General features: G+C 42.2%; 1 protein-coding gene across 1 annotated transcript in view; it reads left to right on the top strand.

Moving 5' to 3' along the window:
• The first annotated feature begins 553 nt into the window (after nucleotides 1-553).
• akap11 (A kinase (PRKA) anchor protein 11) overlaps nucleotides 554-16,420 on the top strand; it is a 118,177-nt gene continuing 102,310 nt past the window's right edge. The window contains 2 exon segments of the mRNA XM_078560612.1: nucleotides 554-595; nucleotides 3,968-3,998. Of these exon segments, the coding sequence (XP_078416738.1) occupies nucleotides 554-595; nucleotides 3,968-3,998 (73 nt within the window).

Here is a 16,420-nt window from a genome sequence, read left to right as displayed (position 1 = left end):
GGACTCAGCGAGTTGCAGTGAATGGTTATTTTTCAGACTGGAGGATGGTAGACAGTGGTGTTCCCCAAGGGCCAATGCTTTTTTGATGTTTATAGATGACTTGTATGTTGGAATTTAGAGTAAAATTTCAAAATTTGTTGATGATGCCAAACATGGGGGTGTGACAAACAGTGAGGATGATACCAATTAACTGTGCAGTCCCTAATGTTGTTGGTGAGTTCCTAAAAAGTGCAGCGTTAAATGAAACATGTTAAGCGCATCACATTTTCCCATTATGGCTAATGTAAAAGCTAGTTAAGTTCTGCAGGACCTTTCTCATCAGAAAAAAAGCAAATTATTAAATCCTGTAAGTTGAAATACTTTGCATTGCTAAATTCCTATATTCGTAATTTAAGTAACTATTAAAATAAATTTAAAAGTATAAAAGAAAAATGCTGACTCTTTCTACGGGCCTCCCCCTTCACCACTAAGCCTCCTGTTACCCCCCCCCCCCCCACGGCTCTCTCATATCGCTTTCTTTTCTTGAACCCTGCTGTGAGCGAGGGCTTGAGAGATGAGCAGTGAGAGGCAGGAACAGCAGCTTCGGGTTGCAGAGGTAAGCCGCTCGCGGGAGAGTTGACAAGCGGGAGAAGCCGCTCCAAAATACCTGGCCCCATGACCCTATGTCAGACCCTGTGTGAAACAATGTTAAAATTAAACTCCCAAAGCTCAACAGGAGGAAGAGCATCCAACAGAGGGCGGTAGTGAGAGATGACTGAAGCATTCTGAGAGAAGTCAGCGCAGACACCGCAACTCTGAAGAGGATCGAGGAGAAGGACTCTTGCACTCAATAGGAGGAAGAGAATCCAACAGAGGGCAGTAGTGAGAAGTGACTGAAGCATTCTGGGAGAAGTCAGCGCAGACACCGCAACTCGGGGATCGAGGAGAAGAACTCTTACACTCAACAGGAGGAAGAGCATCCAACAGAGGGCAGTAGTGAGAAGTGACTGAAGCATTCTGGGAAAAGTCAGCGCAGACACCGCAACTCAGAAGGGGATTGAGGAGGACCCACTGTCAAAGAACGGAATAGCCCCAAACATTACATTGCTGTAGTGTTTCCATCCCTCCCTCCTCCTCAAACCAAAAAAAAAAGAGGGCGAGGCAGTACCTTCAGGAGTGCACCAGACCTGCGAGGGACACTATTCTGAAAGTGGATTTTTTAAAAAAGCAGCTGATTGGTGAGTAAATCCTGGTGAGTTTTTTTTTTCAATCTATTAAAGTTATTATTGCTTAATACTGAGGTAGGAGCTAAAAAAAAGTATAGAGTAGTACTGTACAAGTATAATTAGTCAAGAAACAGGGTTCATAGCTAACATAAATACAAAGGAAAGGGAGGATGTAGATATAGTAGCCCAGGAGGAACACTGCGAGATATTGGATGGGATAGTCATAAAGAGAGAGGAAGTACTTGAAGGGTTGAAATCCTTGAAAGTTGATAAGTCACCAGGATTGTTTCCGAGGCTGCTGAAGGAAGTCAGGGAGGAGATAGCAGATGCTCTGAGGATGATTTTCCAATCTTCACTAGATACAGGGAAGATACCGGAGGACTGGAGAAATGCAAACGTAGTTCCATTGTTTAAAAAAGGATCCAAGGAAATGCCAAACAATTATAGACCAGTTAGTCTTACATCAGTGGTGAGCAAATTAGTAGAATCAATCCTGAGAGATAGGATTAACTGTCATGTGGAAAGGCATGGACTAGTCAGGGATGGTCAGCATGGATTTGTTAAAGGAAGGTCTTGCCTCACAAATTTGATTGAATTCTTTGAGGAAGTGACAAGAAGGGTTGATGAAGGTAGTGCAGTGGATGTTGTGTACATGGATTTTAACAAGGCATTTGACAAGGTCCCATATGGCAGATTGGTCAGGAAAGTAAAAGCCCATGGGATTCAGGGTAATGTGGCAAACTGGATAAAAGGTTGGCTTTGTAACAGGAAACAAAGGGTAATGGTCGATGGATGCCCTTGCGAATGGAAAGTTGTCTCAAGTGGTGTTCCACAGGGCTCGGTTTTGGGACCCTTGCTGTTTGTGTTATATATTAACGATTTGGACCTGAACGTGGGGGGCACGATTGGGAAATTTGCAGATGACGCAAAGATTGGCCGAGTAGTGGATAGTGTAGAGGATAGCCATAATCTCCAAAACGATATAGATGGGTTGGTGGAGTGGGCGGTAAAGTGGCAGATGGATTTTAACACAGAGAAATGTGAGGTCATACATTTAGGGAGGTCAAACAGTTACAGGGATTACACAATAAATGGGAATATACTAAGAGGTGAAGTGAGAGATCTTGGCGTACAAGTATACAGGTCCCTGAAGGCAGCAGTTCAAGTAGATAAGGTTGTAAAGAAGGCATATGGAATGCTCTCCTTCATTGGCAGAGGTATAGAATATAAAGTAAGGATATAATGTTGGAATTGTAGAAAACATTGGTGAGGCCACAACTGGAGTATTGTGTGCAGTTATGGTCACCACATTGCAGGAAGGACGTAATAGCTCTGGAGAGAGTGCAGAGGAGGTTTACAAGAATGTTGCCAGGGTTAGAAAAGTGTAACTACGAGGAGAGATTGGATAGGTTGGGGTTATTTCCCTTAGAACAAAGAAGGCTGAGAGGTGACTTGATTGAGTTGTAAAAAATTATGAGGGGAATAGATAGCGTGGACAGGATAAAATTGTTTCCCTTGGTGGAGAATTCTAGAACCAGGGGACGTAGATTCAAGATAAGTGGCAGAAGGTCATGTGGCAGGGACACGAGGAAGAATGTTTTACGCAGAGGGTAGTGGGTGTCTGGAATTCGCTGTCCAAGTTGGTGGTAGAGGCAGAAACTCTAAACTCTTAAAAGGATCTGCATCTTAAGTGCTGTAAGCTGCAGGGCTATGGGCTGTGTGCAGGAAGGTGGGATTAGAAAGGGCACCTGGGTGCCCTCGGGCTGGCATAGACAAGATGGGCTGAATGGCCTCCTTCTGTGCTGTAACTTTTCTATGGTTCTATGGTTCTAAACGTGAATATCGGCCCCATTAACTGTTTCACGTTAAAAGCGGAACAACTTAAAATGGGCAATAACTGTAATAGGATGTAGACAGGCTAGTACAAATAGACAGACAAGTGACAGGAGTTAATACAGGAGTGTGAGGTGATTAGGAGAAGAGTATGGAATAAATGGCACAGCTCTAAAGCATGTGTAGGATTGGAGGCTCAGTGGGGGGGGATGCTCATGTGCATTGACCTTTGAAGGTGGCAGAACATACTGAGGGTGTGGTTAGTAAAGCGTATGGAAGGGTAGGTTTGAGAAGCTGGGGTTGTTCTCCATGGAGCAGAAGAGCTTGAGAGGAGATTTGATTGAGGCATACAAGATGATGTCAGGCTTAGATAAGGTAGACAAAGAAAAGCTGTTCCCACTAGCTGATCTAACAAGGACGAGGGGACGCAGATTTAAGGTTTTGGGCAAGACAGACAGGGGGCTGTAAGGAAGAACTTCTTTACACAGTGATGGTGATGACCTAGAACTCACTGCCCACGGGGATGATGGAAGGGGAAACAATGAATAATTTGAAAAGGAAATTGGATGGGCACTTGAAGGAAATAAATGTGCAGGGGACAGAGCGGGACAATGGGACTGACTGTGTTACTCTGCGTATTTCACTGAGTTTGCAGCCCTTTTCATCTCAGTACTTTAATGATGCACTGCCAATGTTTTTCTACATTTTTTTGTTCTGTGGCTGACAGCAATGCAGTGTAATTATTAATTGTAATCTGTGGTTTCATTCTTTTGAATTGCTCACATTTACTCCTAACAGTGCATCTAATTTACTTGTTTCAGGAACTGAGGGGGCGAAAATTGGTTTAACTTTGATCGTGTTCCAGTGATTCTCAAACTGCAAGATGACAAAGACTGGGACCTGAATATTCAAGGGCACATGATATTTAGGAAGGACAGGAAGCTAGGAAAAGTTGCAGAGGTAACTTAATTAAGGATGACATTGGTACAATAGAGAGCGATTACCTCAGTTCTGGAGATATGAACTAGGGGCGGGAGTAGGCCACTTGGCCCTTTGAGTCTGCTCCGCCATTCAATAAGATCATGGCTGATTTGACTTTAACCTCCTGCCTACCCCCGATAACCTTTCACCCTGTCTCCAACAAGAGAGAATCTAACCATCGCCCCTTGATGTACAATAGCATTACCATCACTGGATCCCCCACTATCAACATCCTAGGGGTTACCATTGACCAGAAACTGAACTGGACTAGCCATATAAATACTGTAGCCACAAGAGCAGGTCAGAGGCTAGGAATTGTGCGATGAGTACTCACCGCCTGACTCCCCAAAGCCTGTCCACCATCTATAAGGCACAGGTCAGGAGTGTGATGGAATACCCTCCTCTTGACTGGATGAGTGCAGCTCCCTCAAGAAGCTTGACACTTGATCGGCACCACATCCACAAACGTTCACTCCCTCCACCACCGACACACGTAACAGCAGTGTGTACCATCTACAAGACGCACTGCAGAAATTCACCAAGGCTCCTTCGACAGCACCTTCCAAACCCACGACCACGACCATCTAGAAGGACAAGGGCAGCAGATAGATGGGAACGCCACCACCTGGAAGTTGGCCTCCAAGTCACTCACCATCCTGACTTGGAAATATATCTCCGCTCCTTCACTGTCACTTGGTCAAAATCCTGGAATCCCTCCCTAACAGCACTGTGGGTGTACCTACACCACACAGACTGCAGCGGTTTAAGAAGGCAGCTTACCACCACCTTCTCGAGCAACTAAGGATGGGCAATAAATGCTGGCCCAGCCAGTGAAGCCCACGTCCCGAGAATGAATAAAAAAAAAAGAATATCTACCTTTGCCTTGAAAACATGCAAAGACTAGGCTTCCACTGCCTTTTGAGGAAGGGAGTTCCAAAGACTCCCTGCCCTCTGAGAGAAAAAAATTCTCCTTATCTCTCTTAAATGGGCAACTCCTTAATTTTAAACAGTGACCCCTAGTTCTAGATTCTCCCACAAGACGAAACATCCTCTCCACATCCACCCTGTCAAGACCCCTCAGGATCTCATATGTTTCAATCAGGTCACCTCTCCCTCTTCTAAATCCCAGTGGATACAAGCCTAACCTGTCCAACCTTTCCTCATAAGACTACCTGCCAATTCCAGTAAACCTTCTCTGAACTGCTTCCAACGTATTTATATCCTTAAATAAGGAGACCAGTACTGTACACAATACTCCAGATGTGGTCTCACCAGTGCCCTGTATAACTGAAGCATAACCTCCCTACTTTTATATTCAATACCTCTCAGAATAAATGATAACAATGATAACATTCTATTATTATCAACTACTTGCTGTACCTGCATACTAACCCTTTGTGATTCATGCACTAGGACACCCAGATCCCTCTGAATCTCAGAGCTCTGCAATCTCTCACCATTTAAATAATATACTTCATTTTTATTCTTCCTGCCAAAATGGACTATTTCACATTTTCCCACATTAAACTCTATTTGTCAGATCTTTGCCCACTCACTTGACTTATCTGTGTCCCCTTGTAGCCTCTTTTCTCCTCTTCACAATTTACTTTCCTACCTATCTTTGTGTTATCAGCAAATTTAGCAACCAAACCTCCTGCCTCTTCACCCAAATCATTTATATAAATGGTAAAAAGCTGAGGCCCCAGCACTGATCCCTGTGGCACACCACTCGTCATATCCTGCCAACCAGAAAAAGACCCATTTATGGCTGCCCTCTGTTTCCTGTTAGCTAGCCAATCTCCTATCCATGCCCATAAGTTACCCCCTGTACCATGTGCTTTTTATTTACCGCAGTAACCTTTGATCAAGGTATACTATTAGTTTGGGTGGAGATGAGAAATAGTAAAGATAAGAAATCATTTGTGGGAGTGAATTATAGGCCTCCAAACAGTAACTACACTAGGCCAAGCTATACAGGAAAAAGTACTGGGGGCCCATGAGAAAGGTATGGCGATAATCATGGGTGATTTCAATCTACTTATACATTGGACAAATCAGATTGGCAAAGGTAGCCTGGATGATGAGTTCATCGTGTTTTTGGGACAGTTTCTTAGAGCATGCTTTAGAGTCAACCAGACAGCAGGTTATTCTAGATCTGGTAATGTGCGATGCAACAGGATTAATTAGTGACCTCATAGTGAAGACGTCCCTAGTTAGGAGTGATCATAATATGATTGAATTTCATGTTCAGCTTGAGGGAGAGAAGAATGGATCCAAGACTAGTGTTTTAAACTTAATGTATAAGGCCGCAAAGATGAGTGACAAGTCAGAAGATTGAACAGAATATAAAGAATAGCAAAGAATGACTAAAACATGAATAAAGAAGGAGTGGTAGAGAAATCTAGATAGACATATAAAAACAGAGTTTCTACAGGTATTTAAAAAGGGAAAAAAGTAAAGTAAGCATTGGTTCTCTAAAGAGTGAGGATGGGGGATTAATGGAAAGTAAGGAAATGGCGGATGAATTGAACAGATATTTTGCGTCTGTCTTTACTGCAGAGGATACACATAACATTCCAGAAATAATTGTCAATCAGGAGGTGGAAGGGAGGGAGGAACTTAAAATAATTACAATCACCAGGGAAAGGGTACTGAGAAAATTATTAGAACTAAAGGCTGACAAGTCTCCAGGTCCTGATGGACTTCATCCTAGGGTCTTAAAAGTTAAGTGGCTGCTGACTAGTAGATGCATTGGTTTTAATTTTCCAAAATTCCCTAGATTCTGCAAAGGCCCCAACAGATTGGGAAAAAGCAAATGTTCAAGAAAGGAGGGAGACAGAAAGCAGGAAACTACAGGCCAGTTAGCTTAGCATCTGTCATAGGGAAAATGCTGGAATCTATTGTTAAGGAGGGTATAGTGGGGCACTTAGAAAATCTCAATACAGTCAGGCAGAGTCAACATGGATTTGTAAAAGGGAAATCATGTTTGACTAATTTATTGGAGTTCTTTGAGGAAGTAACAAGCAACATGGACAAAGGAGAACCTTTGGATGTGCTGTACTTAGATTTCCAGAAGGCTTTTGACAAGGGACCACGTAAAAGGTTACTGCACAAAATAAGAGCCCATGGTATAGGGGGTAACATACTAGCATGGATAGAGGATTGGCGAGCCAACAGGAAACAGAGTAGGCATAAATAGGTCATTTTCGGGTTGGCAAGATGTGATGAGTGGAGTACGACAGGGATCAGTGCTGGGGCCTCAACTATTTACAATTTATACGAATTGCATGAATGAAGGGACAATGTATGATTTCTAAATTTGCTGATGACACAAAGATAGGCAAGAATGTAAGTTGTGAAGAGGACATAAGCAGCCTATAAAGCATCATAAATGGGTTAAGTGGGTAAAAATTTGGCCCATGGAGTATGTGTGAAAATGTGAACTTGCCCACTTTGGCAGGAAGAATAGAAAAGCAGTGTATTATTTAAATGGAGAGAGACTGCAGAACTCTGTGGTACAGAGGGATATTGTCAGTTATTGCAAGGAGAATGGAATATAAAATTAGAGCAATATTGCTACAGTTGTACAGGGTGTTAGTGAGTCCACACCTAGAGTACTGTGTACAGTTTTGGTCTCATTTAAGGAAAGATGGAAATGCATTAGAAGCAGTTTGGAGAAGTTCACACGACTGATACCTGGGTTATCTTATGGGGAAAGGTTGGACAGGCTGCGCCTGTGCCCATTGGAGTTTAGAAGAATTAGAGGTGATCTTATTGAAACATATAAGATCCTGAGGGGACATGACAGGGTGGATGCTGAGAGGATGTTTCTCCTTATGGGAGAGACTAGAACAAGGGACACAGTTTAAAAATAAGAGGTTTCCCATTTAAGACTGAGATGAGGGGAATTTTTTTCTGAGGGTCCGTGAATCTTAAGAACTTTCTTTCCCAGATCGCGGTGGAGTCTGGGTCAATGAATATTTTTAAGGCTGAGGTAGATAGATTCTTGACTAACAAGGGAGTCACAGGTTACTGGCAGGAATGTAGAGTTGAGGCCACAACCAGAATCATGATCTTATTGAATGGCAGAGCTGGCTTAAGGGGCCGAATGGTCTACTCCTCCTAATTCATATGTTCATAAAGGACACTCAAGGAAAAACTGATACATTCCTAGGCGCTTATATTAACTGTTTTCATCCTGAATCTTCCGCCTGAATCTTAGAGCTCTGAAAGACTGGGATAAGGTATTTAACTGAGGTATTTAACTCTCAGACACGTCAATCAAAAAGCTTAGAGAATATTCAAGACATACTGCTCTCAATACGCCCAGCCTGAGACACAAATCTTGATGACCTTGCAGACCCCTGTGTGAAACAATTGTGATTTATTTGTGCCTCTGCCACTTTGAATTCTGATCGAGCATAGAGTGATGTTTTGCAGGTTTAGTCAGTTAAGGGATGGCCTGTGTGCATTGCTGCAGGGTCCCTGACTCGGAACAACTTAAAATAGAAAACTAATAGTGGCAGCAGAAATACTCTTCTGTGGATCAGTATCTGACAACCTGTATTAAAAGGTATTTTCACATGCTTCCTGGTGTATATCATTGTAAAGGATCTCGATTGGTTAACACTAGTGGGACAACTGTGAGAAGAAATGCTTTATCTTGGGCAGAATGATAGGCAGTGAGCTGGTGACTGAGATAGCCAGGATGACAGGTTTAAGCAGATGTTGCTTGTCATGAGATGGTCTGATTTAAGGATGTGGCTTGGATCTGGGTGGATTGTGTAATATGTCAAGAAGAGGATACAGTTGTGGTAGAAACAAGTGAGAATGCTCAAAATGGGGAGTGAGAAGTCCGATGTTGGCAATCCTTGGCAAGCCCGTCAGCATCTGACACTAAATGGTTTAGATGGTGACTATTTGTCAGAGTCTGTATGGTATGAATAAGACTGCCTTTCTGAGGAAGGAAAAGTGGATATGACATGTACAGGCTGCCACCAACTGCTTGGTGATATGTTTATAGCAAATTACAGGTTTTAGTAATCTGGGAAGGGGTGAAAACTGATGGCTGCATCAAGGTTGTCTCAATTAAACTTTGAAAGACAATAAGGGTAAAATGACTTCAAAATGGCAAAATAGACACCCACAAGGTTAAACTGAAATCTGAAGAGATTAAGAATATGAAAGGGAGGTCTGTCCCTGCTTGTACAACCTCAGAAAATGACAGCAGATTCCTTTTCCATATGATATAGTGTTACATAGACTTGTCCAGCACAGACACAGGCTATTCAGTCAGACTGGTCTATGCTTGTGTTTATGCTGTACATGAGCCTCCCCCACCTTACTTCATCTTGTCATTTATCTATTGTTCATTTATTTCTAATGACACCACTGTGAAATGTGTGAGGTATTGTTCTGTGTTAAAATTGTCAGAAATCTGAGCTGTTACAACATAAACAGATGAACAGAGCAGTGCATTGACAGCCAGCTGAGGGTCTGTCATTGATGTTCAGGTCAGAGTATTCAGGAGGGAGGTGAGATAGTATTCCTAATGGTTAGATTGAGCTTCATTATAAGAATGTTGGAAGCCAGAAAGATCCAACTGAGAATTGGAGGAATTGTTGAAGTGGAGGATAGCAAATTGGATGGGATTTAGTTTCTGGTGCTCAGCCTGTATTGCTCACAATGTTAGTGAATGCTGCTTTAGCTCTTTCCCATAAGTGAGTTAGCGAGGCAGCTGAGTGGGTGTCTGACAACAAGGTTTTCCACTTCTGGCCCTTCATACCTGACACTCAACCAGGACTGAGTGTTGGAATTCGAGTTCATGTGTCATTCGAGGAACCCCATCATTGTTCACAGCTAGATCCTTAGGCAGAAGTTGTTGATTTAGATACCTGGAAGGAGATGCTGCAGTTTGATCCCAGTGAGTGCTGTTCTGAGTTTTCAAATGATTTGCCTCCTGTTCCTGTGTCATTCTTTAGGAAAGGTTGAAAACTCTGTAATCACAGAATTGTTACGACGCGGTGGGAGGCCATTCGGCCCATCGTGTCTGCATCTGTTCTCCGAATGAGCAAACGCACCTGGTGCCATTCCCCTGTCTTCTCCCTGTAACCCTGCACATTCCTCTTCCACAGATAACAGTCTAAATGGGATGGTTTTCCAAAAATATCTATTCTGTTGTTCATAGTTTAGGCTCGTTAACTGAGAGCAATGGGTTTGTTGTTAAAAGGGGTAAGGTAGCAGCAGTTGGAGTTCAGCTTTGCTGAATGATAAGATCAGTGATGAAATTGAATTCACTGTGTGTTATAATTATTTCTCCCCACCCACCTCCCCAAAGATTTATTCTGCTGTGTGCTGAATGGATGGGAAGTTTGACGGGTACAACTGTTCCTCATCCTGCTTCCTCAGTGTCTCATTGTGAAACCCACTGAAGGACACTTGAATGATCAGTCCACTGCTGTAATTAGCACCAGTGAGAAAGTTCAGATTCATACACTATCCAGTCTCTGACTTCAGGTTGAGAGCACCTTGAGATTATAGATAGGCTAGTGGTAATAACTGCTGCTTAATGTTTACAAGCACTGGATTGGATGAGCTTTAGTTCAGTCACACCTGCACAGCTTCTGGTTAAAGTTGATAATGCATCACTGTTTTAGGTTTCAATGCAATGGCGAGGAGTATTAATATTTTGTCATTTTAATTGTTTTCTAAACAGTCATAAATAGTTTTGTGTCAGACTTTGATTATCCAATAATTCCAATGAAGTTAATTAAATAAATCTCAGAAAGCAATTTCAAATTAAAAGAAATAAGACTTGGCATTGTAAGACGACATTTGGATTCAGTCCACTGCTGATTCAACTTCAAAATCTGTATAGTCGTTGTCTTGTACGTTAATACTATGGTATTGGCTGGCAACTGGACAATTTTTTAACAAAAAAGGTGCGTCCTAAAGTTGACACAAACTGAACTGTTGCATGTCACGTGGTTAGCATTATACATGTAGAGCCCCCAAGATGCTGCGCACGGTCGGTGATGAATGCAAGCTATAGATAACCGTTTATTAAAAAAAGACTTCTCTTTGGAATGTTTACAGAGTTTCAATGTAAAATGTTGACAGAAAGGTTTGACTAATGATCGCCTTGTTGTAATATACGAACAAGGAGCAGGAGTAGGCTATTCAACCCCTGGCACCTGCTCCACCATTTAATAAGATCATGTCTGATCTGATAGTAACCTGAAATCTGCATCCCACCCACCCTCAATAACCTATCACCCCCTTACTTACCAAGAATCTATCCACCTCTGCCTTAAAAATATTCAAAGACTCTGCTTCCACCATCCTTTCAGGAAGAGAGTTCCAAAGTCTCACAACCTTCTGAGTGAAAACATTTTGCCTCATCTCTGTTAGAAATGGGCGGCCCCTTATTTTTAAACAGTGACCCCTAGTTCTAGATTTTTACACAATCCTCTCTACATCCACCCTGTCAAGACCCGTCAGAATCTTATATATTTTAATCAAGTTGCCTCTTACTCTTCTAAACTCCAGCAGATATAAGCCTAGTTCCTCATAACACAACCCACTATTCCAGTATTAGCCTGGTAAACCTTCTCTGAACTGCTTCTAACGCATTTACATCCTTCCTTAAATAAGGTGACCAATACTGTACACAGTACTCCAAATGTGGTCTCACTAGTGCTCTGTACAACTGAAGCATAACCTCCCTACTTTTGTATTCACTTCCCCTCGCAATAAGTGATAACATTCTGTTAGCTTTCCTAATTACTTGCCTTACTTACATACTAGCCTTTTGTGATTCATGCACTAGGACACCCAGATCTCTCTACACCTCAGAGCTCTGCCATCTCTTCCATTGCTTTTCTTTTATTCTTCCTGCCAAATTGGACAATTTCACATTTTCCCACATTATTCTCCATTTGCCAGATCTTTGCCCACTCACTTACCCTCTTTTTGTAGCCTCTTTACATACTCTTCACAACTTACTTTCCTACTTACCTTTGTGTCATCAGCAAATTTGGCAACCATCCCTTCATCCAAGTCATTTATATAAATTGTAAACAGTTGAGCTCCCAGGACTCATGCCTGTGGCACACTACTCATTACATCTTGCCAACCAGAAAAAAAGACCCATTTATGCCTACTCTCTGCTTCCTGTTAGCCAGCCAGCCTTCTATCCATGCCAATACATTATCCCCTGTACCGTGAGCTTTAATTTTTCACAATAGCCTTTGATGTGGTACTTTATCAAATGCCTTCTGGAAATCTAGGTATAGTACATCCACTGGTTCCCCTTTATCCACAGCACATGTTACTTCCTCAAAGAACACCAAAAGGTTGGTTAAACACTATTTCCCTTTCACAAAGCCATGTTGACTTTGCCTGATTACCTTGAGTTTATCCAAGTGCCCTGCTATAATTTCTTTAATAATAGGTTCTAACAATTTCCCTATGACAGATGTTAAGCTGAGTGACCTGTAGTTTCCTGCTTTCTGTCTCCCTCCCTTTTTGAATAACAGAGATACATTTGCCTAATGCAACCTTCCCCGAATCTGAGGAGTTTTGGAAAATTAAAACCAATGCATCAACTATCTCACTTTTTTTAAGACCCTCGGATGACGTCCATCAGGACCCGGGCTCTTGTCAGCCCGCAGCTCCAACAATTTATTCAGTACCGTTTCTCTGGTGACTGTAATTTTCCTGACTTCCTTCCCCACTTTCATTTCCTGGTATATAGCTGCTTCTGGGATGTTGCTTATATCTCTTATAGTGAAAACTGATGCAAAATACCTGTTCAATTCATCTGTCATCTCCTTGTTTTCGATTGTCATTTCTCCAGAGTCACTTTCTATGGGACCAACGCTCACTTTGTTAACTTTTCTTTTTAAAATATTTATAAAAACTCTTACTATCTGTTTTTATATTTCTGGCTAGCTTTCTCTCATACTCTAATTTTTCCCTCCTTAGTAGTCTTTTAGTTATTCTTTGCTGTTCCTTATATTCTGTCAAATCTCCTGATCTGCAACCTGTCTTTGCACAATTATATGCTTTTTCTTTAAGTTTGGTACTAGCTTTAACCTTCCTAGTTAACCATGGATGGTGTGTCCGTCCCTTGGACTTTTTCTTACTTGTTGGAATGTATCTATTCTGTGCATTCTGAAATATCCCCTTAAATATTAGCCACTGCATCTCTATTGACCTATCCCTTAACCTAATTGGACAATTCACTTTAGCCAGCTCAGCTTTCATGCCCTCATGATTGCCCTTATTTAAATTTTAAAACTTAGCCTCAGACCCACTCCTCTCTCTCTCAAGCTGAATGTAAAATTCAATCATTATGTTCGCTGCTACCTTGGAATGCCTTCACTATGAGATCATTAATTATTCCCAACTCATTGCATAACACCAGGTCTAGTATAGCCTGCTCTCTGGTAGGCTGCAGAACATGCTGTTCTAAAAAACTATCCCGAAAACATTCAATGTACTCCTCATCTAGGCCATCTTTGCCCATCTGACTTTTCCAGCCTATATGCCAATTAAAATCTCTCATGATTATCGCTGTGCCTTTCTGACAAACTCCAATTATTTCTTCCTATATGCCCAAAAATACCATGTGGTTACTGTTAGGGGGCTGTACACAACTCCCACAAGTGACTTTTTGCCTTTACCATTTCTCATCTCTACCCAATCCTTTTCCACATCCTGGTTTCCTGAACTTAGGTCAATGCTCTCTATTGTGCTAATACCATCATTAACTAACAGAGCCACCCCTCCACCTTTTCCTCACTTCCTGTCCTTCTTAAATACCCTAAACCCTTCAATATTCAGGTCCCAATCCATGCCCTGCTGCAGTCATGTCTCCTTAATGTCTATCAAATCGTAATTATTTATTTCTATGTGCGCTCTCAGTTCATCTGATTTGTCTCGAATGCTATGTGCATTCAGATACAGAGCTTTTAGTTTTATCCTTTTATTCTTTTTATAACCTCTAGTTTCATCTGTTGATTTACTGTTAGATTTGTACTCTCTATACCTTCGCGTCATGGTCTGTTTTTCATTTCCCGTAATAATACCTTTTTCTTTTGCCTTGTCTCTGCTCTTTGGTTTACCACATCTTCACAAATTTGATCCCTTGCCCCTACTATTTAGTTTAAAACCCTCTCTACTTCCCTAGTTAGGCGGTACACAAGAACATCAGTCCCAACGCTGTTCAGGTGTAGGCTAAACCAGCGGTACAGCCCCCACTTTCCCCAGTACTGGTGCCAGTACCCCACAAACTGGAACCCACTTCTCCCACACCAGTCTTTGAGCCACACATTCACCTCCCTAACCTGATTTGGCCTATGCCAATTTGCATGTGGCTTAGGTAATAGTCCATAGATTATGACCTTTGAGGTTCTGCTTCTTAATTTGGTGCCTAGGTCCTCACTGACTAAGCAGAACCTCCCTCTTTGTCCTGCCTATCTTGTTGCTACCTACATGAACCATGACAACTTCCCCTCCCACTGCAAGTTCCTCTCCAGCCCTGAGCAGATGTCCCAAACCTTGGCACTGGGCAGGCAACACAGATGTCTGGACTCGCGCTCTTTACTGCAGAGAATGATGTCAATCTCTTTGACTATTCTATCTGCTACTACCACTACTTTCTGTTTTTCACCCCCAGTTGAATGGCTTCCTGTACAACGGTGCCATAGCCAGTTAGCTCATCCGCCCTGCAGCCCCCACTCTAATCCATACAAGCTGAAAAAACCTCAAACCTGTTGGACAATTGCAAAAGCTGAGGCCCTTGCGCTCCTGCCCTCTGCGTCCCCTTACCTGCCTCACTTGCAGCCGCACTCTCCTGTCTCTGACCACTGACTGAATCAGAAGACCCTATCCTAAGATGTGTGACTGCCTCTTGGTACAAAGAATCCAGGTAACTTTCCCCCTCCCTGATGCGTCGCAGTGTCTGTAGTTCAGCCTCCAGCTCATAAACTCTGAGCTGAAGCTGCTCAAACTTCAAACACTTACTGCAGACATGTTTGCCCTGGATCAAACCGGCATCCAGGAGCTCCCACATGCTGCAACTGTGATACGTCACCTGTCCTGGCATCCTTACTGTGTTGTAATTAACAATTGAATTATTTTATTCAATTATATATTTTTCTTTTGTTTTTATATATTTTATTAACCTTTACCACCAGCTGCTAGACTATTTTGAAATTTTCCTGTAGGCTGAGAAAGTTAGAAAGCAGAAAGCAAAAAAAGCACCTCTTTCCCTTCCTTCCCTAACTCCCTTAATTACCCAACTCCCAGCACTCTTTCTAAGTTGCACTTCTTGCAGTAAACCTCACCTAAAACCTTAGCAGTTGAATTCCCAATTTGAACCGAATTCCCAAATATACTCACTCAGCCTCTGTCTCACTCAGGCTGAAGTCTCCCATCACTGATCGTGTGCCTCTTACTGACCTATACTCAAGATCTTTAGTAATGTGCGTTAAGGAGATTTACGAGGATTTTGTCAGGACTGGAAAATTGCAGCTATGAGGAAAGATTGGATAGGCTGGAGTTGTTCTCCTTGGAACAGAGGAGGCTGAGGGGAGATTTGATTGAGATATACAAAATTGTGAGGGGCCTAGATAGAGTGGATGGGAAGGGCCTATTTACTTTAGCAGAGAGGTCAGTGACGAGGGGGCATGGGTTTAAAGCGATTGGTAGAAAGATTAGAGCAGAGATGAGGAAAAATGGTTTCACCCAGGGGGTTGTGAAGGTCTGGAACTCACTGCCTGAAAGGGTGGTAGAGGCAGAAACCCTCAACTCATTTCAAAAGTGTCTGGATATGCACCTTAGATCCTGTAACCTGCAGGGCTACAGACCAAATGCAGGAAAGTGGGATTAGGCTGGGCGGCTTGTTTTTCGGCCAGAGCAGATACGATGGGCCAAGTGGCTACTTTCTGTGCTATAAAGATTCCATGACTCTATATAGATGTGTGATTTCAAATTTTTCTTGACATTTTTTATTGCACACTAGCTGATTTACAATAGTACTTTGTAGTGTACATTGCTTGCAGCTTTAAAGCAGTATTTTGGAGTGTACACTACTTGCTGCTTTAAAACAGTATTTTGCAGTGTACACTACTCAGCTTTAAAGCAGTATTTTGGAATGTGCACTAGTGTATTTGGAGTATACGCTACTTGCTGCTTTAAAACAGTACTTTGTAGTACTTTGCACTGTACACCACTTGCTTTAAAACAGTATTTTTGGAGTATACGCTACTTGCTGCTTTAAAACAGTACTTTGTAGTGTACACTACTTGCTGCTTTAAAACAGCACTTTGTAGTGTACTCAACTGGCTGATTTAAAATAATATTTTGGAGTGTACAGTAATCGCTGACTTAAAACT

The sequence above is a fragment of the Cetorhinus maximus genome, chromosome 16 (assembly GCF_964194155.1).
Source record: "Cetorhinus maximus chromosome 16, sCetMax3.hap1.1, whole genome shotgun sequence".
Classification (NCBI taxonomy): Eukaryota; Metazoa; Chordata; class Chondrichthyes; order Lamniformes; family Cetorhinidae; genus Cetorhinus; species Cetorhinus maximus.
This window is presented reverse-complemented; position numbering and strand designations above follow the sequence as displayed.